Genomic DNA, 25,096 nt, shown 5'->3' with positions numbered 1-25,096 from the left:
GGCCGTCGTGGGTCTTGAAGGATGGCCGCTTTGTAAAAATGCGTCCCGGCCAAAAAAGTTTGAAAACACTGTTATAGACAGTGAATGTTGTAGACAGTGAATGTTGTAGACATGTTCCTAAGCTGGCTTGATGTGCACACAAGGGTTTTCCAAAAGGAATAAAGAACAGCCATGTGGTGCAAAAGCCTTTACATTCCACCACCCCCCCCCCAAACCGCCCTCATTCAGGTATTTGAGAACTCCTGTATAACACACCAGCTGATGCCATAGTTAAATCAGCACAAACCGGAATCAATCCTTTTGTTCTATATGGCTTACTACTATTCCTTTCCAAACTTGCAGATCAATTTGCATGGTTTTTGTTGCAGAATCACAATATATGTTCGAGCAATTTCCTTTGAGACACTCAATTATGATTTTCGTATTACGTATAGATGTTAAGTGTCTTCTCAGTAGACGTGAAAGAAACCATGGGGAAAAATATTCAATCGCGCCTCTTGTGCGAATCATTGTGGCCAGGACAGAAGATTTGACGGACCATTTAAAGGTCCATTGACCTCAGGTGGGAATTTCCGGTCTGTGGTAGTCACCACTGTTTCAATAATACATGTCAATGTATTAAGCAGAGATATTACAGCAATGGAACTACGCATCAAGCCAGATCGCCTACAGCTGCACCCTCAAGCAGGCAACGCCGCGTCGGCCTTCAACCACTGGCTAGCTTGCTTCGAAAGCCACCTCAGATCAGTGACTGAACAGCTTCAAATCCTGTACTCACGGGTGAGCTCCGAGATTTTTCCCCTTATCCGGAATGCACCCAATTACCCTGAAGCTATGGAACTTCTGAAAGGACACTATATCCGGCCGGTCAACAAACCCTACGCCAGGCACCTCCTATCCACAAGGCAGCAACTCCCCGGTGAGTCATTAGATGATTTCTGGCGTGCCCTGCACATCCTGGCGAGGAACTGCGATTGCCAGGCAGTTTCGGCCATGGAACATACAGAACTCTTAATCAGGGGCACTTTTGTTATGGGCATGCCTGTACATCCGCCAGCGCCTATTAGAAGGGGGTACGCTCGTCCTCGCGGCAACTCGCGAACTCGCTAACGGTAGCCTCCCGTAATGTAGAGTCGTACGTCTCCGGCCGCACGGCATACACCCCCGACCACACAGCGCCCTCATGGACATCGTGGGCCCCACCAGCGGCCATCCCCAGCCAACCCCAAGCCTGCGCTGCTCGGCAGCCAGTCAACCCCGGGGGGCCCCAAGTGCTATTTCTGCGGGCAGACAAAGCACCCCCGATAACTTTGCCTGGCACGGAGTGCGACCTGCAAGGCCTGCGGGAAGAAGGGACATTTCGCTGCCGTGTGCCAGGCCCGGTCGATCACTGCTGTACATAGGCCCAGGGTTCCTGCACCCACCACGTGCGACCCGTGGCCGCCGCCATCTTCCGCCGAGCAGAACACGTGCAGCCCGCGGGCGCCGCCATCGTCCTCTCAGCAGACTACATGCGGCCCATGGGCACCACCATCTTTAACAACGCCCGCCATGTGCGCCCCCCTGGGCACCGTCATCTTCGGCGCCATTTTGGCGGCGGCCTCAGGACCCCTGCTCGTCGGGGACTTCATCGGCCTGTTCATCACCTGCCACCGCCGCCGACCAGCCCCGACCGTACCAACACCAACCGCAACTCGCCTTCATCACGCTCGGCCAGTCCCGGATGCACAACCTCGCAACCGCGACGACGACTGTGAAAGTCGATGGGCACAAGAAGCCCTGCCTTCGTGACTTGGGGAGCACTGAGCGCTTCATCCACCCCGATATGGTAAGGCGCTGCTCCCTCGTGGTACACCCCGTTACCCAGAGAATCTCCCTGACCTCCAGATCCCAATTGTGTGGAAATCCAAGGATACTGTATCGTCAGGGCGTAGAGTTCAACAACTTCCGACTCTACGTCCTCCCCAACCTTTGCGCTGCCCTGTTACTCGGCCTGGACTTTCAGTGCAACCTCCAAAGCCTAACTCTAAAATTCGGCGGACCCCTACCATCCCTCACCGTCTGCTGCCTCATGACCCTTAAGGTCGACCCACCTTCCCTGTTTGCAAACCTCACCTTGGATTGCAAACCCGTCAACACCAGGAGCAGACGGTACAGTGCCCAGGACAGGACCTTTTTCAGATCAGAGGTCCAGCGGCTGATGCGGGAAGGCATTATTGAGGCCAGCAACAGCCCCTGGAGAGCCCAAGTGGTAGTGGAAAAGTCTGGGGAGAAACAGAGGATGGTCATTGACTACAGTCAGACCATCAATCGGTACACGCAGCTCGACGTGTACCCCCTCCCATGCATATCTGGTATGGTCAATCAGATTGCACAGTACCGGATCTTTTTGACAGTAGACCTGAAATCTGCCTACCATCAGCTCCCCATCCGCAAGCGGACCACCAATACACTGCATTCGAAGCAGACGGCCGCCTTTAGCACTTCCTTAGGGTTCCCTTCGGCATCACTAACTATCTTGGTCTTCCAACGCGCGACGGACCGAATGGTAGACCGGTACGGACTGCATACCACCTTCCCGTACCTAGATAACGCCACCATCTGCGGCCACGACCAGCAGGACCACGACGCTGACCTTTTCAAATTTCTCCACACCGCCAAACTTCTGACCCTCACGTACAACAAGGAGAAGTGCGTGTTCCGCACCAACCGCTTAGCCATCCTTGGCTATGCTGTGGAAAATGGAGTCCTAGGGCCCAACCCCGACCGCATGCGCCCCCTCATGGAACTCCCACTCCCCCACTGCCCCAAGGCCCTGAAATGATGGCTGGGGTTTTTCTCCTATTACGCCCAGTGGGTCCCGAACTATGAGGACAAGGTCCGCCCACTCTTCCACAGTTTCCCCCGATGTCTAAGGCCCGCCAGGCTTTCAACCGCATCAAGGCCGACATCGCCAAGGCCACGATGCACGCAGTTGACGAGTCCCTCGCTTTTCAGGTCGAGAGCGATGCATCGGACATCGCTCTGGCCGCCACCCTCAACCAGGCAGCAGGCCCGTGGCATTCTTCTCCCGTACCCTCCATGCCTCTGAAATTTGGCACTCCTCTGTCGAAAAGGAGGCCCAAGCCATCGTAGAAGCTGTGCGGCATTGGAGGCATTATCTGGCCGGCTGGAGATTCACTCTCCTCACTGACCAAAGGTCGGTCGCCTTCATGTTTAATAATACACAGCGGGGTAAGATCAAAAATGATAAAATCTTGAGGTGGAGGATCGAGCTCTCCACCTATAATTACGAGATTTTATATCGCCCGGGAAGCTCAACGAGCCCCCTGATGCACTATCCTGAGGTACATGTGCCAGCGCACAAGTGGACCGACTCCGGGCCCTACACGATGGCCTCTGTCACCCAGGGGTCACCAGGTTCTTTCACTTCATAAAGGCCCGCAACCTGCCCAACTCCATTGCGGAGGTCAGGGCTGTCACCAGAGACTGCCAGGTCTGCGCAGAGTGCAAACCGCACTTCTACCGGCCAGACCGAGTGCACCTGGTGAAGGCTTCCCACCCCTTTAAACGCCTCAGCGTGGACTTCAAGGGACCCCTTCCCTCCACCGACCGCAACACGTACTTCCTGAACATGGTTGATGAATACTCCAGATTCCCCTTCGCCATCCCATGCCCTGATATGACGGTCATTAAAGCACTCAACACCATCTTCACCCTGTTCGGTTTCCTCGCTTACGTCCACAGTGACCGGGGATCCTCCTTTATGAGTGATGAGCTGCGTCAGTTCCTGCTCAGCAAGGGCATTGCCTCGAGCAGGACGACCAGCTACAACCCCCGGGGAAACGGGCAGGTGGAGAGGGGGAACGGGACGGTCTGGAAGGCCGTCCTGCTGGCCCTGCGGTCTAAAATTCTCCCGGTCTCCTGCTGGCAGGAGGTCCTCCCTGACACGCTCCACTCCATCCGATCGCTACTTTGCACTGCAACTAAGTAAACCCCCCATGAACGTCTCCTTGCCTTCCCTCGGATGTCCACCTCCGGAGTTTCACTCCCATCGTGGCCGGCAGCTCCAGGACCCGTCCTCCTCCGCAAACACGTGCAGCTCCACAAGGCGGACCCGTTGGTTGAAAGGGTACAGCTGCTGCATGCGAACCCGCAGTACGTTACGTACCCGATGGTCGTCAGGACACAGTCTCCCTCAGGGACCTGGCACCAGCTGGAAGCCCACCCACGACCCCACACCACCCGGCACCCCCCCCTCCGATTGCCCCGGCACCACCCAGCGTACCTCACTACATCCCCCATCCCAGGACGATCCACCCGGGAACGAAGATGAGGATAACACGCTCCCAGAGTCACAGGCAAACAAGCCAGCGCCTGCATCACCACCGGTACTGCGGCGCTCACAGCGGGGGATCAAGGCACCCGACCAGCTAAATTTGTCAATTTTTGAAAAGACTGTAAACTTTAAATTCTCACATACTTGTAAATAGCTTTTTCCACCACCCCCGCTTTTTAACAGGGGGTGAATGTGGTAGTCACCACTGTTTGTATATAACATGTATTAGAGGTAATATGGTAAGGCTCCTGTACTACAGGTACGGGGGTAGATCCCTGCCTACTGGCTCCACCTAGTAGGTGGAGTATAAATGTGTGTGCACACCGAGCTGCAGCCATTTCTAATAGCAGCTGCAGGAGGCTTCACATCTCTGTGTAATTAAGACTCGATTACTCTCTACTCTCATCTCGTCGGAATTGATAGTGCATCACGGGCTTGGGGCGGGAGCGACTGTAAAATCCTGTCCCATGCCTCTGTCTGAAAAAGAGCAAGGGAGTTCTCCCTTCAATCCTGGTCAGCATTTACCCCTCAAGCAACAGCAATTAAAACAGATAATCTTGTCATCATCACAAGTAGGGTTGCCAAATGTGATTAAATATATTCCTGGAGGTTTTGTTACACAATGTGCCCTCAAACGCCAGCCTTTAGTTAGCCACCCCGATCCTTATGGTGCATTGTCTTTCAACGCCAATTGAAGACTCATTACCCAATTGGATGATGGCAGCCAAATGCTCTTTGTCTCCCATTGTTAGATGTTTTATACTGGTAAAGAGAAACATGGAAAGAAAATTATAAGAAAAAAATAATATTTTTTTGATGTCCTGATGATTTTTGGCCAAGGCTTCACAGAGCTGTGTCGTGGAGATTGACCTTCAATTCCTGGAGACATCAGGCCAATCCTGGAGGTTGGTTATGGCTGTTTGTCAGACCCTGCCCTGTACAGATCTTGTACATCTCGATAAAACTTCCCCACCTTTTTCTCCAAGGAAAAAAAGCTTCTCCAATCTAATCTTGCCGCCGCCGGTCATTGTGCCTGGAGGCAGGTTGCAGCGGCGGTCAATGCCGCGGGCAATGTCGGCCGAACCGACCATGCAGTGCCGGAAGAAACTGCACAATCTCCTCATGGCGGCCAGGGTGAATAGGCAGCACTGTGCCCCTGGCAATAAACCACACACCCATAACCCTACTCCCTCCCAACCCGGAGGGCAGACGGACCCCAACCCTGCACCACATGTCGGCACCCATACTGATCGCCATGGCTGGGTATCCTGGCCACATCAGCCATCTTCAGATTGTCGGACGGTTGGAGGGCATGTGGTGTTGGCCTAGGTGGCAAACATGGTCGGCACCATCTCCTCCTGCATGCTGTTGGACTCCTCCAATTACACCTGCAGGTACTGGATGTGCGCCGACAAACCCTCATGTAGTCCCTAGCTCTGCGACTGCATCTCCACAATCGAAGGGATTGTCCATTCCAGTAGTCAGAAGCCCATCTGGACAGCAGCTAGAACTGGGGTCGACCTGCCCTCCGACCGTCCGACCCCTTGAGAATTCCTACTTCCACCTGCTGTTCCGAGTCGGCTGGATGGTGCGCACCAGTGTGCCCCAGGAGCCTCTTCATTAAAGTACCCAACCAAGTGAGTGTCTCTGGCATGGTGGAGGGTGTTGGAGACAGCTGTGATGGGAAGTCAGTGTCACCCCCAGACTCGAACTCCGGGGTGTCTTGGGTCTCCGGTGGAGGGCTGACGTCCGAGCTGCTCTGAGTGTCGGTGCTCGGCACACGGGCAACTCCAGCTGTGGCACTGGGTAGGGGCAGAGGACGTAAGACGGGCCCGTCCCATCACCAGCAGGTCCTGCAAGGCACACGGCAAAATGCATGATTAGACCACGAACCAGGGGGGAATATGGGTGGTGGGTGGGGGTGAGGGTGGTGTGGGGGTGAACATGGGGGTGGAGTTAATGTGGGGATGGAGATGGGATGGGGGTGCTTTGGGGGTGAGGGTGGGGTGATGATGATGTGGGGGTGAGGGTGGTGTGTGTGTGTGAGTGATGTGGGGGGGTGGTGAGGGTGATGGGGAGGGTGGTGTGAGGGTGGTGTGGGGGGGTGGATGTGGAGTTAATGTGGGAATGGGGGTGGGATGGGGGTGCTTTGGGGGTGAAGGTGGGGCAAGGATGGTGTGGGGGTGAGGGTGGGGGTGATGGGGGGGGGTTGACACACATGTCACGGGGAGCCGCAACTAAGCAGGGTCTCACCTCCTCTCCCGTGGCCGAAGTCCACCCCGGCAACTTTGCTTTCCTCTGGGCCGTGACCACGTCCAGGGTCTTCTGCTCTGCCACGGTCAGGGGCCGCAGGTCCAGCATTTCTCCCTCCACTCTTCTCCTGCTCCCATCTTGTACCCTGGCCTTCTCCTCCAGGGTGAGGGGGGGGAGTCCAAACAGAAAATGACTGTGTTAGACAGTCCGACACATGCAGTGCAGGTAGTGGGTAGTTGGTGGCCTCAGTGGCCAGGGCACCCAGCCATGGCAGCTTGTATGGATGGCATGTGGGCAGGGTGGGGGTTCGCCCTCCCTCTGGTTGGGGGCGGGAGTTAGGTTTACGGCTGTGTGGACGGGGGTTGGTGCCTGGGGCATGATGTTGCATATTCACCCTGGCCGCCCGAGGAGGTTGTGCAGTTTTTTCTGTGTTACCCACGGTACTGACCACCTCTGCCACCTGAGCCCAGGCATGGCGAATGGCGGCGGTTGGCAGCCTCCTTCCGGGCCAGAGTACAAGGTCATCCGCCGCTCCTGCACAGTGTCCAGGAGGGTCTCCTGCTTGGCATCCATGAATCTTGGGTCTGCTCTCTTCACTGCCATCTTGTTGGCTGGGATGGTGTGTGCGGAGTGAAGTGTGTATATGCGGCTGCAGCTTGTCAGCCTCCTGAGTGTCAATCGCGGAACCGGCGAATCCCCCACCGTTTCCCATTATAGGGATCATGACTACAGGGTGACCAAGATTGGGGACTGAATATTCAATGATGTTCGGCATTTAGGAGGGATAGCCAAAATGGAAAAGGAGATGGGGCAGCACACTGAATAAGGAGCAAGATCAGTCCATGAGTAAGAGAGGATCGTAGAGCGAAGGATCAGGATGTAAAATCAGTTTGGGTGGAGCTAAGAAAAAGCAAGGGGCAGTAAACTTTGTGATAGTTGTTTATAGGCCACCAAACTGTAGTGAAAATGTCGGGCACGATATAAGTTAAGAAATTAGAGCTGCACTTAAAAGATGGTAAATACAGTAATAATGGGTGACTTCAATTCATATAGGTTAGGCTAACCAAATCAGAATTAGTGCTCTGGAGGATGAATTTCAGGAGCGTGTACACGATGGGTTTCTGAAGCAGTATATTGAGCAGTATACTAGGGATCTGGCTATTTTGGATTTAATGTTGTGTAATAAGAAATGTTTGATTAATAATCTTGCTATAAAGGAGCTTTTGGGAAATAGTGACTATAATATGATATTAAGTTTGAATGCGATATAGTTCATTCTGAAACTAGGGTGTGAGATTTGAAGAAAGGAAATTATGAAGGTACGAGGGACAAGTTGGCTATGGTGGATTGGGAAAGTGCCCTAAAAGATTTGACAGTTGACAGGCAATAGCTCGTATTTAAAGGAATACTACACAGCCTACAACACATATGCATACCTCTAAGGAACAAACACCAAAAAGATCCGTGGTTAACGACAGAAGTTAAAGATTGCATTAGATTAAAGGAAGTGCCTTCAAAGGATTCCAGAAAACATGGTAAACCTGAGGATTTGGAGTTATATAGAACTTGGTAAAGGAAGGCCAACAAACGGATTACGAAAGGGAACAGAAAATATGAGTGCAAATTGGCGAGGCACATGAAGACGGCTTGTAAAATCTTTTTTCAGTATGTGAAAAGGAAAAGGTTAATTAGGGCAGATGAGGGTCTATTCCAGGTGGGGTGAGGAGAATTTATAAAGGAGAATAGAGAAATGGCAGAGGAACTAAACAGTTACTTTGGGTCTGTCCTCATGAAAGAAACTACTGAAAAATTCCCAGAAATACAAGGTGACCAAGGGACTTGTGAAACCGAGGAACTAAAAGAAATTAGTATTGGGGACCAATTGGAATATTTCCAAATTTTACTGATGACGCCAAACCTGATGGGCAAAGCTGCAGGGAGACATCAAGAGAACTTGGAGAGTGAAAGGACGAGAACGCGGCAGATGGAATATAATGTGAATAAGTGTGAGGTTATTCACTTTGGTCAAAAAAACTGAAAAACAGAATATTTCTTAAATGCTGAGAGGTTGGGAAGTGTTGGTTTCCAAAGGCATCTGGGTGTCCTTGTTCACGAGTCCCTCAACGTTAGTGTGCAGGTGCAGCAAGCAATTAGTAAAGCAAATAATATATTGGCCTTCATTGTCATGATATGTATATAGTTAGGTTAGTGAAGGGTTAATAATTGCATCTATGTGTAAATCAAGCACTAGAGGGCTTTGCTAATCCTCTGTATTTAAGACACCCTCTCAGGGAATTCTGGGAGAAGCATAGAGAGAAACTGGAAGGAGTAGCATAAGGAGAAAGCATGGTGAAAGCATAAGAATAAGATTAGAGCAGATACAGTTAACCCAAGGTTAGATCATAGTGTAGTTAGTGACTATTTACATTATTGAGTACTGTAAGACAGATTCAATATTACTTTTGTTTACAAATTTAGAGTACCCAATTCATTTTTCCAATTAAGGGGCAATTTTAGCGTGGCCAATCCACCTACCCTGCACATCTTTGGGTTGTGGGGGTGAAATCCACGCAAACCCGGGGAGAATGTGCAAACGCCACACAGTGACACAGAGCCGGGATCGAACCTGGGACCTTGGCGATGTGAGACAGCAGTGCTAACCACTGTGCCACTGTGCTGCCCCAATATTACTTAATTATTATCTGCAGCTCAGTAGAGTGTGCAAACTTCATTTAATTAGTAGTGTCATAATAAATTAGTTGTGTTTTAATCTTTTGATTGGTATATTCTTTGTCAACACCACATCGGATCATTCTGGAAGAAAGGACAAAGAATACAACATATTACCATGAATGATAATATAACATTCATTACATGGGTATTTGAGTACAGGAGTAAGGATGTCTTTCTGCAGTTATATTGAGCCTTGGTGAGACCTCACCTGGAATATTATGTACAGTTTGGTCCTCTTATTTAAGGCCGGTATACTTGCCATAAAGGGAGTGTAATGGCGATCGCTGGGATGGTGTAATTGTCTTATGAGGAGAGATTGAAGGGACTGGCACTGTATTCCTTAGTGTTTCAAAATAATGAGGGGTGACCGCATTGTAACTTAGGAAATTCTTACAGTGTGTGACAGTTGGATGTAGGTATTTCCCCTGGCTGGTGAGTCTACAACCAGGAGACACAGTCTCAGAATAAGGGGCAGGCCATTTAAAACTGAGATGAGAAGGTTACTGGGGTGTGCGAGGACAGATCAGTCACCAACGTGGAGGTTGGCACATGACATAGAAACTGATCCATCCCTCCCACTAACCACATGTTCATTCTCTCGCAGAATCTCCAGCCAATGGTGCTGGCCCATCCGGCCCACCCCTGACACCCATAGGAACAGCTCGGAGGAGAACTCCGAGGATGCAACCACTGGGAGTATTGGGCAATGATGGACACTCTGTGAAACCCATTACAATATCAGATACAGCTTATTGCTCCACATTTCCCTCCTCCATCAAGACTTCTAGTGTGATTAGAAAACATTGGTGCATGTTCTCTCCAATGGTCAGCACTTCTAACAACCACATTGCACCTTCCATGTAAGAAGTGCAAGCTTTAGAACATAGAACATAGAACGATACAGCGCAGTACAGGCCCTTCGGCCCACGATGTTGCACCGACATGGGAAGTCAAAAACTAAAGGCCATCTAACCTACACTATGCCATTATCATCCATATGCTTATCCAATAAACTTTTAAATGCCCTCAATGTTGGCGAGTTCACTACTGTTGCAGGTAGGGCATTCCACGGCCTCACCACTCTTTGCGTAAAAAACCTACCTCTGACGTCTGTCCTATATCTATTACCCCTCAATTTAAGGCTTTGTTTAAGAAGTGCGAACAAGTAGCAATATTGGGCCCCCTGCTGATTGTGCAATCAGTGAACAATGTGGGTGGAGCTGACTGCATATTAAGTCATTATAATGAGCAAGTAACATGAAGCTTTCATGCATTACATTTGAACAGGCAATCCTTGTACCCATTTTCAGGGAAAGTCCAATTTAGCCTTCATGCAGCATTCATATATATGATGTGGAGATGCCGGCGTTGGACTGGGGTGAGCACAGTAAGAAGTCTTGCAACACCAGGTTAAAGTCCAACAAGTTTGTTTCAAATCACTATTTTTCAGAGCCAGTGCTCCAAAAGCTAGTGATTTGAAACAAACCTGTTGGACTTTAACCTGGTGTTGTTAGACTTCTTACTGTTCATATATATAGTTACTGTTTACTTTTTATTTAAAGGGTACAAATTTCTCATGTCAACATTTATTCACGTCTAGGTTCTGGAACCAGCTGCTGCTTCTTAACTAATTTGAAAGATCACCTTCGTTTCAATTCAATGAATTCTTCAAAGCCACCTCATGATGAAGAAAAACAGGCCAAAGCAGTTAAAGGCAGAAAGTAAGCTAATGTTCTTTAAAATCTTAGAAGTAAAATTTTTCAAATATAAATTTAGAGTACCCAATTCATTTTTTTCCAATTAAGGGGCATTTTAGTGTGGCCAATCTACCTAGCTTGCACATTTTTAGGTTGTGGGGGCGAAACCCACGCAAACACGGGGAGAATGTGCATACTCCACACGGACAGTGACCCAGAGCTGGGATCGAACCTGGGACCTCAGCGCCGTGAGGCAGCAGGGCTAACCCACTGCGCCACCGTGCTGCCCTAGAAGTAAAATGTAGTATTCAATATTATCTGCATATTAAGTTTCAATATGCTGTCTAAAAGCTATGTATGTGTAGATTTAGTTGTTTATCATTTCAAAGTGAACTCAGTGCATGGTCAATAGGTGTTATTGAACCAAACTCTAAACTGTTCATATATGATCTTGTTCCACTTTACTTATCGGTGCAATGATTGGAATAGTAGATTTTCCACGAGGCACTGTTTGGAGGTGATGGATCAGGGAACTGCTGCCCCACTGGAATTTTGCCCCTTTGTTTCCTTATGTATATTCTGACAGGCATGATAATGTAGATCCAAAGTCGGGAGGAGACCATTTAATTGAAAATCTAAAAACATAAAAAAATATTCTTCTCCTGAAATATGGGCCTGACTTCATTCACACAGCCCTGCTGTAAATTTTCGACTCAAATCCCTCGGAATCTTTTCAACTTGGAGCAAACGTGTAACTTCCCCATGCTTCACTTATTCTTCAGTATTTGTCACACACCATTCTGTAGGAAATTGCTGTGCTTCCTGGAACACATCCTTTGCAGTTCACCTTCAGAGATTTGTAGACACATGACAATGAAAATCAGCAACTTTACACAAAAGGAAAATAGGGGACATAAAAGTAAACATGCATGGAATGTCAAATTATATTCACAATTATATTATGAAAATAAAGTGGTTAAAAGCAATGTTAGCCCTTTAAAAACTGATAATGGTGATACTATAAATGAAATGACTGAATGTGACAGTTTCCAGAGAAAATAGATTCACACAACCATTAAGATAAGGAAGAGGGTGAGCGAAAAGCCAGCATTGATAAATCTCAGTGAAGATTGATGCCAGAGCACAGAATAACATCAACCCTCTCAGAATATACCAGAAGATCTTTCCTGAAAATTTGGAAATGGTTATCCAAAGAGAGATGTTTTGAAACTGTGCAACATCATGCCAACAGCACACAGGGGAAACTCTGAGACTCGACAGCTAGAATCAACCAAATCAGAGGATCACACAAAGGCAAAGATGTTACCTGCATGCTCTATGTTACTGAAACAGATGGTCCTGCCATCCAGGGTTGATCAGTTTTTCAGTAAACAATGAGGTAAAGGAGGTGATACTGAGGATTGAAAAAAGATTACACCCATTGGAAAACGCCCACCGATCAGATGCAAAGAAGATCTGGTGCAAATGTACCCAGACTGTTTTGGAGTGGTTAGATGCTTTGAAAACTTTGAATATCACATTAACCCAGCAATGAAACCCGTGATTCAACCCCACATAAAGTACCAATAGAATTAAAAGGAAAACATGAAAGAGAGTTCCAAGTGATGGGAGAAAAGAAGGTGATCTCCAGAGTCACGGAGCCTTCTGATTGGATAAATTCCATCATGATGAGAGAGAAGCCTAAGAAAAAACAAGAAAAAAAGAAAGTAAAGAGAGAGAAGCCAAATAGACAACTAATAATTTGCCTGGATCCCAAAGACTTTAATGATCCCATAAAGAGGGATCACTAACCATTCCAACGCTGTAAAAGATCACACCAGCACTGGCAGGGACAAAGGTTTTCAGCAACTCAATGGCAGAAATGGCTGAATGTGAACCCAGACACGGAATCTTCGCTATTGACAACATTTAACATACCCTTTGAACAGTACAAATTCCTCTGTCTATCTTACGGCCTTAAAGTGAGCAAGGATGTTTTCCAGCAGAAAGTAGATACGACATAGAGGGAACGCAAAGGAGCCACTGACATAGCAGATGTTATCCAGATAAACGGTGTCAATGAGAAAGAACATGACTACCATCTACATGAAGCCATGGAGAGAACCAGAAAAACTGGGATCAAGTTGAACAAGACAAATGCATTGCAAAAGTAACAGAATACCAGTTCTTCAGAATGGTGTTCACACTTGATGGAATCAAGCTGAGCCTTGAAAGAATCATGGCTATTTCTGGAATGGAAGCCCCACGAGAGTTGAGAAGTTTCCTCGGCTTGGTCCAATACTCTTTCATACTGCATATGTCAGAGCACACAGCAAATCTGCAGAAGCTGATGAAAGAATATGTAGAGGTCAGAATAACATGACGGGAAACTCAATCAGGAGACAAGTCCATTGTACTATGACAGGTGGATGCTTCTACAAAAGGATTAGGAACTGCTGTGTTACAAGAGGGAAAGCATTTGCATCCAAAGCTCTCACCTCAGCTGAGACCAAATATACCAACATAAAAGGGAGCTTTTAACAGTCGTGTATGGATGAAATGAAATGAAATGAAAATTGCTTATTGTCACAAGTAGGCTTCAAACGAAGTTACTGTGAAATGGCCCTAGTCGCCACATTCCGGCGCCTGTTCAGGGAGGTGTTCCATACGTCTCTCTATGGAAGAAGATTCATATTGGAGAGTGATCATCGTCCATTGGAGCAAATTACAGGAAGAATGTGTGTGAAGCACCAGCAAGACTGCGCAGGTTACTCAAGGCTTCAGATTTACGATTTCACTCTGAATTACAAGCCAGGAAGAGAAATGGTGCTGGCAGATACCCTATCTTGGTTGTCTCCAGAAACAGGAGAAACACGAGATAGAAGATCGAGGTGTAAGGATCCATCACTATTATATCAGCAAAGCATTTCACAAGGTCCCACATTGGAGATTTATAAAGAAGGCAAATGCACATGGGATACAAGGTAACTTGATGAGGTAGATTCCAAGCTAGCTGAGCTGTAGGAGACAGAGGGTGGTGATAGAAGGCTGCTTTAATGACTGAAGGCCAATGTCCAGTGGCGTACCACAGGGATATATGATAGGTCCTCTATTATTCGTCATTTATATAAATGACTATGTGGAGGGTAGGATCAGTATGTTTACGGATGACACAAAGATAGGCCGTGTGGTTAACAGTGAGGCCAAGTGTCTTGGATTACAGAAAGATATAGACGGGATGGTCAAATGGGCAGAAAAGTGGCAGGGTGGAATTTAATCCTGAAAAGTGTGAGGTGGAAGGAGAAATTTGACAAGGAAATATTCAATGAATGACACCACACTGGGAAATCCTGAGGAACAAAGGGACCTTGGCGTGTTTGTAAATAGATCTCTGAAGGCAGAAGGGCAGGTTAATAGGGTGGTGAAAAAGACATACGGTACACTTGCCTTTATCAATCGTGGCATAGATTACAAAAACAAGGAAGTCATATTGGAGTTATATAGATTGGTGAAGCCACAGCTGGAGTACATATTATAGTCGCCATATTATAGGAAGGATGTGACTGCACTGGAGGGGGTGCAGAGGCATTTCACAAAGATGTTGCCTGGGATTGAACATTTAGGTTATGAAGAGAGGTTGGATAGGCTTGGGTTGTTTTCACTGGAACAGAGAAGACTGAGGGGGTGACCTGATTGAGGTGTACAAGATTATGAGGAGAATGGAAAGGGTGGATATGGAACAGCTGTTCACCTTAGTTGAAGGGTGGTTACGAGGGAGCACAAGTTCAAGGTGAGAGGCAGGAGTTGAGGGAAAACTATTTTACCCAGAGGGTGTTGACCACCTGGAGAGCACTGCCTGGGAGGGTGGTAGAGGCGGGTTGCCTCACATCCATTAAAAAGTACCAGGATGAGCACTTGGCACGTCTTAACATTCAAGGCTTTGGGCCAAGTGCTAGTAAATGGGATTGGGATTGGCAAATCAGGTGCCTTTCATGCAGCGGTGCAGATCGATGGGCTGAAGGGCCTTTTCTGCACTGTATTTTTCGGTGAATCTGTGAAACCTAGTGAATGTAACACCACCAAAACTGAGTCAAATTAGAGATGAGAGCAGCAAAGACAATGAGTTGCAGATGCTCTATCAGCAAGTGATCATAGAAACACAGAAACATAGAAAATAGGAGCAGCAGTGGGTCATGCGGCCCTTCAAATCTACTCCACCTTTCAACATGATCATGGCTGATCCTCTATCTCAACATCATACTTCAGTGTTCTTCCCATATTCCTTATGTCCTGATGGTGTTCTGCTGGCTGGATCCAGAATAATCATACCAAAAACAATGCAGAAAGAACCTCTCCAGCAGATTCATGAATGCCAAATAGGAGTGGAGACGTGTCAGCTCAGAGCCAGATCAGGTGTGCATTAGACAGGCATATACAAGGACATTGAAAATGTAGTGTCTACATGCAATGTATGCTAGAAGTACAGAAACACCCAGCAGAAAAAGGAAATGATAGTTACTGCGGTACCAACCAGACCATGACAAACTGTTGGAGCCGATTTATTAACACACAATCACAAATGATATCTAATAGTCACAGACTGTTACCCACGGTTTCCTTTTATCCAGAGGGGGAAAGACTTGAGAGCCAGAACAATGATCTCAGCAACATAAAGTCTGTTTACTGAACAAGGAATTCCTGAATGACTGACATGTGGCAATGGCACCCAGTTCACATCCAGAGAACATAAGGAATTTGCTAGACAATATGGGATCAACATCATCACGTTATCACCACAATACTCTTGAAGACACAGGATTATAGAAAGATATGTCCAGATGGTCAAAAGAACCTAATATAATCTGCCCGGATCCTATTGGCTGGGGACAATTGGTTACCCTATGTTCCTCGGGGAATATGAGCTCCCCCAATGGGGGGGGAGGGGGGGGGGGGGAAGAGGGGCAGCAATCATTAGCAGTGCAGCTCTATAAATAGAGCTGGCCAGTGTGGTACCGGCTGGAGAGGGAACCAGTAGTGAACTACTGGTTCTCTGTAAATATTGTTATCAATAAAGTATCTTTTTGTTTGACTCTACAAACTCATGCTGGATTCTTCATGGTCCTCACAAAAGAACTCTTGTGAAATGCCAAGAGACAAACGACGACCTAAATCTTGTTATATTGTCACTCCGATTCACACCTCCAAAGGCTGATGTGAAATCACATGCAGAATTGCTGAATTGAAGAAAATATATGACTACACTGCCATGCAAAATATACCACTCCGTGGCCAGGAGGAAGTGAGACTCACTGAAGCACAAGAAAGAGGTCAGCGCTTCAATAAACATACTAAATCCCAACCTGAGAGAAATTGAAAGGACAAAGTGTACGATCCAATCATGAAAACCTGAAGCCCAGCAAAGGTTGTTGCTGAAGCTGAAACACCAAGGTTATACATAATTGAGTCCAACAGGTTTGTTACGAATCGCTAGCTTTTGGAGCACTGCTCCTTCATCAGGTGAATGAGCTGCGCTCTGAAAGCTAGTGATTCGAAACAAACCTGTTGGACTTTAACCTGGTGTTGTAAGACTCCTTACTGTGCCCACCCCAGTCCAATGCCGGCACCTCCACATCTTACCTAATTATGACTGAAACTGATGAACAAATGAGGAGAAACAAAGTCCATTTTTGACACCAGAGCTGGGAAAATAGAAAAGACCAACATCACCAGATAATGAAACATTAACAACAGCAAATATGGCTCCTGCTAGATGAGGGACAGCACATACACAACGGTAGGTAGTGGTGTAGTCGTATTGTCACTGGAATAGTGGTATTGTCACTGGAATAGTCATCCAGAGATCCAGGGTAATGCTCTAGGACCCCGGGTTCAAATCCCACCATGGCAGGTGGTGATATTTGAATTCAATAAAAACTGGAATTAAAAATGTTTAATGGTGACCATGAAACCATTACCAATTGTTGTAAAAACCCAACTGATTCACTAATGTCCTTTAGGGAAGTAAATCTGCTATCCTTACCCTGTCAGGCCTACAGTGACTCCAGACCCACACAGCGATGTGATTGACTGTTAACTATCCTCCACTGAAATGGCCTTAGCAAGCCACTCAATTCAAGGGCAATTAGGGATGGACAACAATTTTGGCCCAGCCAGCGAAGCCCACGTCCCAAGAATTAATAAAAAGAAGCATCCCAACTCACCACTTAGAACAATTAATGCCAAATCTACAGGATGGAGGCACATCTTACCACCTCAAGAGTGCTTAAGCGATTAATATTTTAGAAAGAATACACACCCTATATTTTCTTCTCCTGTTCATGCCGTTCAGACACAGGAAAGGGAAATATTGTGCAAAGTGCGTTTAAAATAAGCATGAAAGCTTGCCACGATTGCCCCCTTCCCCATCCCCAGCAATAGTAGCCAGCTATTCCAGCCATTGAAAGTGGGGAAGCTCATTGGAATACATTTGCATCTCATTATAATAATAATAATCACTTATTGTCACAAGTAGGCTTCAATGAAGTCACTGTGAAAAGCCCCTAGTCGCCACATTCTGGCGCCTGTTCGGGGAGGCTGGTACGGGAATTGAATCCGCCGTGCTGCTGACATTGTTCTGCATTATAAGCCAGCTATTTAGCCCACTGTGCTAAACCAGCCCCTAAAGTACATAATCTTTTTTAAATATATATATTTTATTACAGGTATGTCCTAAATGAACTTGTTCAAACTGAGAAAGTTTATGTTAAAGACCTGGGAGCTGTGATAGAGGTAAGATTAATTTTATCTAATTAGAATACCACTGAAATTAGTTCACTGTGAGAGGCTCTCTCAACCCAGTTGCTTAATTTTGGAGTGTAGAGTTTCTGACTGGAGCGTATCTCTGGGGTGGTGAGATCTCCAATCACAACATTTGTGACTCCTCAGATAATGAATCAGTCCATGTCAAAATGCAGCAAAACTTGGACAATGTCCAGGCTTGGGCTGACAAATGGCAAGTTGCATTCACGCCACACAAGTGCCAGGCAATGACCTCGTGAATCTCCTCTACACACCCTCCAGTGCCAGTACGTCCTTTCTCATGTAAGGAGAGCAAAACTGAACACAATACTCCAGGTGTGGCCTCACTAACACCTTATACAATTGCAGCATAACCTCCCGAGTCTTAAACTCCATCCCTCTAGCAATGAAGGACAAAACTCCAGTTGCCTTCTTAATCACCTGTAAACCAACCTTTTGCAACTTATGCACTAGCACACCCAGATCTCTCTGCACAGCGACATGTTTTAATATTTTGCCATTTAAATAATAATCCCTTTTGATGTTATTCCTACCAAAATGGATAACCTCACATTTGCCAACATTCTATTCCATCTGCCAGACCCTAGCCCATTCACTTAACCTATCCAAATCCCTCTGCAGACTTCCGGTATCCTCTGCACTTTTTGCTTTACCACTCATCTTAGTGCCGTCTGCAAACTTGGACACATTGCATTTGGTCCCCAACTCCAAATCATCTATGTAAATTGTGAACAATTGTGGGTCCAACACTGAACCCTGAGGGATACCACTAGCTACTGATTACCAAATAGAGAAACACCCATTAATCCCCACTCTTTGCTTTCTATTAATTAACCAATCCTCTATCCATGCTACTACTTTACCCTTAAGGTCATGCATCTTTATCTTATGCAGCAACCTTTTGTGTGGCACCTTGTCAAAGGCTTTCTGGAAATCCAGATATACCACATCCATTGGCTCCCCGTTATCTACCGCACTGGTAATGTTCTCAAAGAATTCCACTAAATTAGTGAGGCACAACCTGCCCTTTATGAACCCATGCTGCATCTGCCCAATGGGACAATTTCCATCCAGATGCCTCGCTATTTCTTCCTTGATGATAGATTCCAGCATCTTCCCTACTACCGAAGTTAAGCTCACTGGCCTATAATTACCCGCTTTGTGCCTACCTCCTTTTTTAAACAGTGGCGTCACGTTTGCTAATTTCCAATCCGCAGGGACCACCCCAGAGTCTAGTGAATTTTGGTAAATTATCACTAGTGCATTTGCAATTTCCCTAGCCATCTCTTTTAGCACTCTGGGATGCATTCCATCAGGGCCAGGAGACTTGTCTACCTTAGCCCCATTAGCTTGTCCATCACTACTTCCTTAGTGAGAACAATCATCTCAAGGTCCTTACCTGTCATAGCCTCATTTCCATCAGTCGCTGGCATGTTATTTGTGTCTTCCACTGTGAAGACCGACCCAAAAAACCTGTTCAGTTCCTCAGCCATTTCCTCATCTCCCATTATTAAACCTCCCTTCTCATCCTCTAAAGGGATGTTTACCTTATTTACCTTAGCTACTCTTTTTTGTTTTATATATTTGTAGAAACTTTTACTTTCTTTTTATATTCTGAGCAAGTTTACTCTCATAATCTATCTTACTCTTCTCTATAGCTTTTTTAGTAGCTTTCTATTGCCCCCTAAAGATTTCCCAGTCCTCTAGTCCCCCACTAATCTTTGCCACTTGGTATGCTTGTAAGCTCGACACCATCCAGGACAAAGCAGCCACTTGATTGCTCCCCCTTCCACAAACATTCAAACCCTCCACCACCGACGAACAGTAGCAGCCGTGTGTACCATCTACAAGATGCACTGCAGTAACTTACCAAGGTTCCTTAGACAGCACCTTCCAAACCCCTGACCACTACCATCCAGAAGGACAAGAGTAGCAGATACATGGGAACCCCACCACCTCCAAGTCACTCACCATCCTGACTTGGAAAAATTTGGCCTTTCCTTCACTGCCCACTGGGGCACTATCCTGGAACTCCCTGCCTAACAGCGCAATGGGCGTACCTACACCTCAAGGACTGCAGTGGTTCAAGAAGGCAGCTCACCACCACCTTCTGTAGGGCAATTAGGGATGGGCAATAAATGCTGACCTATTCAGTGATGCCTACATCCCGTAAATTAATTTTAAAAATTAAAAACATTGGTGCCCTCAAGCTCCTCCCCTGCCCCCTGTCCATCCATTCCCCCAAATCCAGCCAATATTCCAGACACAGGCTCAATTAAATACATTCTATTGGAATAAGAAATAAGAAACGGGTTCTCTGACATGTTCGGGAAGGGATTCCCCAGGGAATCAATGCTGGCACCTGCAAGCAGGTCAAATTGTTTTCTAATCTTTTAAACAGAGGGTGTTGACTTGTAGAAACTTTTCACCCTACACTCAACCCCATGTACTCATAGTTCTAGTGGTGTAAATTCCAGAAAATAAATTGAAGGATGGTTTCCATGATTTTATGTGCAACCTAAACTTTAGTGCATTTCCTACATGGCCCATGGTGGAGATGGCCAATAGGGAAGCGTTCTCCAAATTAAATCTATTGGCTTCTCACCACATTTGTCCAGTGATCAGGATGCCAGAAAGAATCCAGTAGCCAGGTCAGTGACAAACTGGGGCAAACAAATACCCTGGCCCGGAACCCCAAACCTCTTGTCATGCAATATGCTTGATTGAACCTTTGAATAAAGGGCAAATAAACTACAGTCTGAATATTTGAAGGCAGCACCGGGAGCCATCTACCTATTTCTGCTTAACCTTCTCCACTTGCACCCTTAAAGGGTGCCCACTGGGGATATTTAATGGAGATCACCCACCTAATCCCAATACTCTAGTGGAGTCAAGAACAGAGATCAGTGGCACCTACTGTTCTACATTGGCACTGGTGGGGCAGGCCTGAAGGTTTTCAGGGCCTTTATTTATTTGACTGTAATTGGTAATTTACTAACAAGGCATGATTACAGGAGGCTTTATTTGTGATACCAATTTCTGCACATTTCTGATATTTTAGGGTTTCATGAAAAAAATGGAAGAAAAAGGAATTCCTGATGATATGAAAGGAAAAGATAAGATCATTTTTGGAAATGTTCAACAGATCTATGAATGGCACAAAAAGTATGTAGGTAGCCATCTTAGATAATTATTGTTAAAGAAACAAATCAATAATTTGTGAAGGGAATTTCTTTCATTTTCTCAGATCATGTTTCTTTGTTAATTTCCTCCACTTCCTCTGAAGATATTTGTTGTATTGTGAGGCAAGCGACGAGGCAGTGTGAATTCACAATAGTGATTTATTTAACGAAGAAGAACTTTATATACAGAACAGCACAACTACGACACAGGTCTTGTTCCCTCGACTCTCAAGTTAACTCTGACCAAACCCCGACAGCCAGGTCTGTGTCCAAATAGCTGATAGGCTGGTGTTTGCGTAGTCTGCTCCCGTAGGCTCTGGACCGGTCACATTGCTCAAGAAGGACTGCCCCAAAAATGATAATAATCCTTAGTATCACAAGTATGCTGACATGAACACTGCAATGAAGTTACTGTGAAAATCCATAGACGCCACATTTCGGCGCCTGTTCGGGTACACTGAGGGAGAATTCAGAATGTCCAATTCACCTAACAAGCACGTCTTTCAGGACTTTTAGGAGGAAACCAGGAGGAAACCCACACAGACATGGGGAGAATGTGCAGACTCCACACAGACAGTGACCCAAGCCGCGAATCGAACCTGGGACCCTGGAGTTGTGAAGCAACAGTACTAACCACTGTGCTATCATGCCGCCCATAAAAGGGTGTCACGCTACCACATTCCTCCCACCTACGGTCCCTTGCAGACCCCTGAAAGACAAAAAGTAGAAAAACTCTTATTTACAATTATATACAGACAAAGAGAGTTACAGTAAGGGAGTTGAAAGCAAAGTTCATACGGTAAGTCTATCAGGTGACTTCCTAACCCTTTCCAAACATCTCAACTTAGCAACTGGTTTTTCCACACTGGAGGCATCTACAGCAAGGGCAAGACAATTGGTAGAGTCCAAAGCAGGAGCAGTGCTGACAACCACTTTAACTCCATCAGTGACCCCTGACGATTCTCCTTCAGAAGATCTTGGATCAAACACCACAAACAGGGGCGGCACGGTAGCATAGTTCTTAGCTCAGCTCCAGGGTTCCCAGCTTGGGTCACTGATGTGACCATCAATTCAGTCGAAACACGATTGGAAGTAAACTGTGGTTTTAATAGACTTACAACTGAGCCTGCCTGCGACCAGAAGAACTGAGGGCAGGCTCGCAAGGCTGCAGGACTTTATACTTCCGGTAGTGGGATGGAACATGGGTAGAGCCATGGGCGGAGCCGAGGGTGGAGCCCTGTACAAGCTCCTCATCTCCCCCTGTGGGTAGAGCCGCACAACGGCTCACAGACAGAGCTCACAAGGGCACAATTCAATACAGTGTGAATTACATTCACCACAGTCACTGCCTGTGCGGAGTCTACATGTTCTCCCCATGTCTGCGTGGGTTTCCTCCGGGTGCTCCGGTTTCAACCCACAGTCCAAAGATGTGCAGGTTAGGTGTATTGGCTGTGCTAAATTGCCCTTAGTGTTCAAAAAGGGTCGGTGGGGTTGCTGGGTTACGGGGATAGGTTGGAAGTGTGAGCTTAAGTGGGGTACTCTTTCCAAGAGCCTGTGCAGACTCAATGGGCTGAATGGCCTCCTTTTGCAATGTAAATTCTATGAAATCTATGAAAATTAGGCAAGTGGGTGAGAGTGGGTTCACCCGTCCATTTGGCGGGATGACAGTTTCTGTCCTTCTCGAATGATCAACATGTTTTCTCACTTCACTGCCTTTATGTCAATGACATAGAATACTGGCCAAGTCCTAGTAACAATTCTCTCAGGTAACCATTCTGGTCCTCCACTAAAGTTCCGCACTAAAGATACACTAGATCTTCTGTTTTAAACGACCTGTCCTTCTTCACCTGAGTCTTCACCCTCCCCGACAAATTCGGTAAAATCAGGTCAAGCCGGGTCCTGAGGTACTTGCCCATTAACAACTCAGCCGGGGTGGCCCAGGGATGGTCTGTGGGGTTGTATTGTACAAGAGCCAGAAGTCCGCTAAACAAAGCAGGAGTGGCCGATTAACTTGTTTTTCATTGATGCATTGAAAATTTGTATCGCCCGTTCAGCCGGCCCATTTGATGCAGAGTGGTAGAGAGCTTCCTTATGTGCTGGATACCTTTGGACTTAATGAAGAATTGAAACTCTTTGGTCATGAAGGCAGTAGTGTTGACTGAGACGACCACCTCAGGTAGACTGTGAATGGCAAAGATTTGGCGCAGCATTTCAATGGTGGCTACTGCAGTGGTCGAACACATAAGCTGAACATCCAACCATTTTGAGTGAACGTCTACCACAATGAAAAACATCATAACCAAAAAGAGTCAATGTGGAGCCTCCTCCACAGACACCCTGAACACTCCCAAGGGTGAAGATTTGCTGCAGGCGGAAGGTTGTGTTGGGTCTGGCACTGTTCACATTGGTTGGCCATACTTTCGATCTCCTTGGCGCCTCCTGGCCACCAAACGTAACTCCTGGCCAACATCTTCATCTTAGACTGACCAGGACGACCTCTGTAATTCTTGGAGAAGAGGCTGCCGTGCCGGTTGTGCCACGATCACTCTGAAACCCCCCCAGGAGAACACCATCCTCACAAGTGATTTCATCTTTACTTGGCATAGAGGGCCAAATCTGTTCTGACTTCTCAAAATGCCAGCCTGTGAGAACAATCCTTTTAACTCTCGATATCACAGGGTCTATGTTGGTCACGTCTTAATGTGGCAGAATGAAATAGGTAGTGTCAAGAAAGTTTAGAGCTAGGACGATCTCCTGTGGATTGGGAGGCTCGGATATTCGGCTGGTTTCTTTGGTCACCGACGCCGAAATCGCGTTCGCCAATCGGCCGGAGAATCAAAGTTCCCGACCAAATCGGGAGTGGCACGATGCTGCCACGCCACGCCACGTATCGATGGACTCAGGACAATGCCTGATGCCCACCCCAATGATCCGTCCCCAGCCAGCCAAGTTTGCGACGGTGTGGTCTCAGCCGTGTGGGAACTCGACGTGGGGGCTGTGGACTCAGTCCAGCACCGCCAGTCAGGGGAAGTGGGGGGAATACATCAGGGGCTGGGGGCATTGTGGGGGTGGTGGTCCAGGGCGCGCGGGCCAGCCGAATGGGGGGGACTATTTTGCAGGCTGGGTCCGCGGGCGGCTGCCACCATGTAGCACGACGTGGCAGCTACAGGCCGCCGCCGTGCACATGAGGGGCCACAAACCCGGTAATTCTCTGGGCCATATCAGTAGCTATAGCCTTCCTGCTAGCCGCCAGCAAAGCAGGGAATCGGTGGAGATTTTACACCATTTTGTCCGCTGTTCCCACGCCCATTGTTTGTGGCAGTGGAAGCCTGATCAAAGTATCGACATTTGATATCTGATTGGCCAGTCTATGTTGAAAGGATACGAATATGTGGCTAAGTGTAATGCCCATCTTTGCACTTTGACCGATGCTATTGGCGGGACAGATTTGTCTTCACGACAAATTCCAATAATGGTTTATGGTCTGGGACGACGGCGTAGTGCCGGCCATAAACACTTTGAGTCCATTTTTTTTACGGCATAAATGACCACCATACTTTCTTTGTCAAGCTAGGAATATTTCCTCTGAGCAACAGACATTGTTCTGGATGCGAAGGCAACAGGCCTTTCCACATCTTCCATTTGGAGGGAGATTACTGCCCCAATGCCATATGGTGATATATCGCAAGTGACCACGATGGATTTATTTGGATTAAAATGGACCAGCCAGGCTGATGGTTGCAAGGTCTGTTTGACCTGATCAAAAGACTTCCTCTGGGAATTTTCCCACTTTCAGCATTGGTGCTCCTTCAGCAGTTGATGCATGGATGCCAAAACGGCAGACAGATTGGGTAAACATCAGCCACAATAATTCACCACCCCGAAACAGGACTTCAATTCCACATATTCCTTGGTTCAGGTACTCCTTTAATTGCCTTTATCTTATCTTCAAGTCGGTGCAATCCCTTCGCATCAACTCTGAAACCTGAATAAGTGACCTCATCAGTCTGAAACATGCTCTTCTCTCACTTTAACCGAATCCCAGCTTCTTTAACCCTCTTAAGGACTTCTTC

At 47.0% G+C, this 25,096-nt stretch overlaps 1 protein-coding gene across 2 annotated transcripts in view; it reads left to right on the top strand.

The window, feature by feature from the left end:
- LOC119961934 (kalirin-like) overlaps window positions 1–25,096 on the top strand; it is a 107,495-nt gene that overhangs the window by 5,592 nt on the left and 76,807 nt on the right. For both annotated transcript variants that reach the window (XM_038789516.1, XM_038789515.1), the window contains exons 2-4: window positions 10,926–11,046; window positions 17,745–17,811; window positions 20,903–21,006. In XM_038789516.1, coding sequence (XP_038645444.1) covers window positions 10,985–11,046; window positions 17,745–17,811; window positions 20,903–21,006 — 233 coding nt within the window. In that variant the 5' untranslated portion in view covers window positions 10,926–10,984. The remainder of the gene's footprint in view (window positions 1–10,925; window positions 11,047–17,744; window positions 17,812–20,902; window positions 21,007–25,096) is intronic.

Source organism: Scyliorhinus canicula, chromosome 2 (assembly GCF_902713615.1).
Source record: "Scyliorhinus canicula chromosome 2, sScyCan1.1, whole genome shotgun sequence".
In the NCBI taxonomy this organism is placed as follows: domain Eukaryota; kingdom Metazoa; phylum Chordata; class Chondrichthyes; order Carcharhiniformes; family Scyliorhinidae; genus Scyliorhinus; species Scyliorhinus canicula.
The sequence above is the reverse complement of the archived record's forward strand: the minus strand, read 5'-3'. Positions and strand labels throughout refer to the sequence as shown.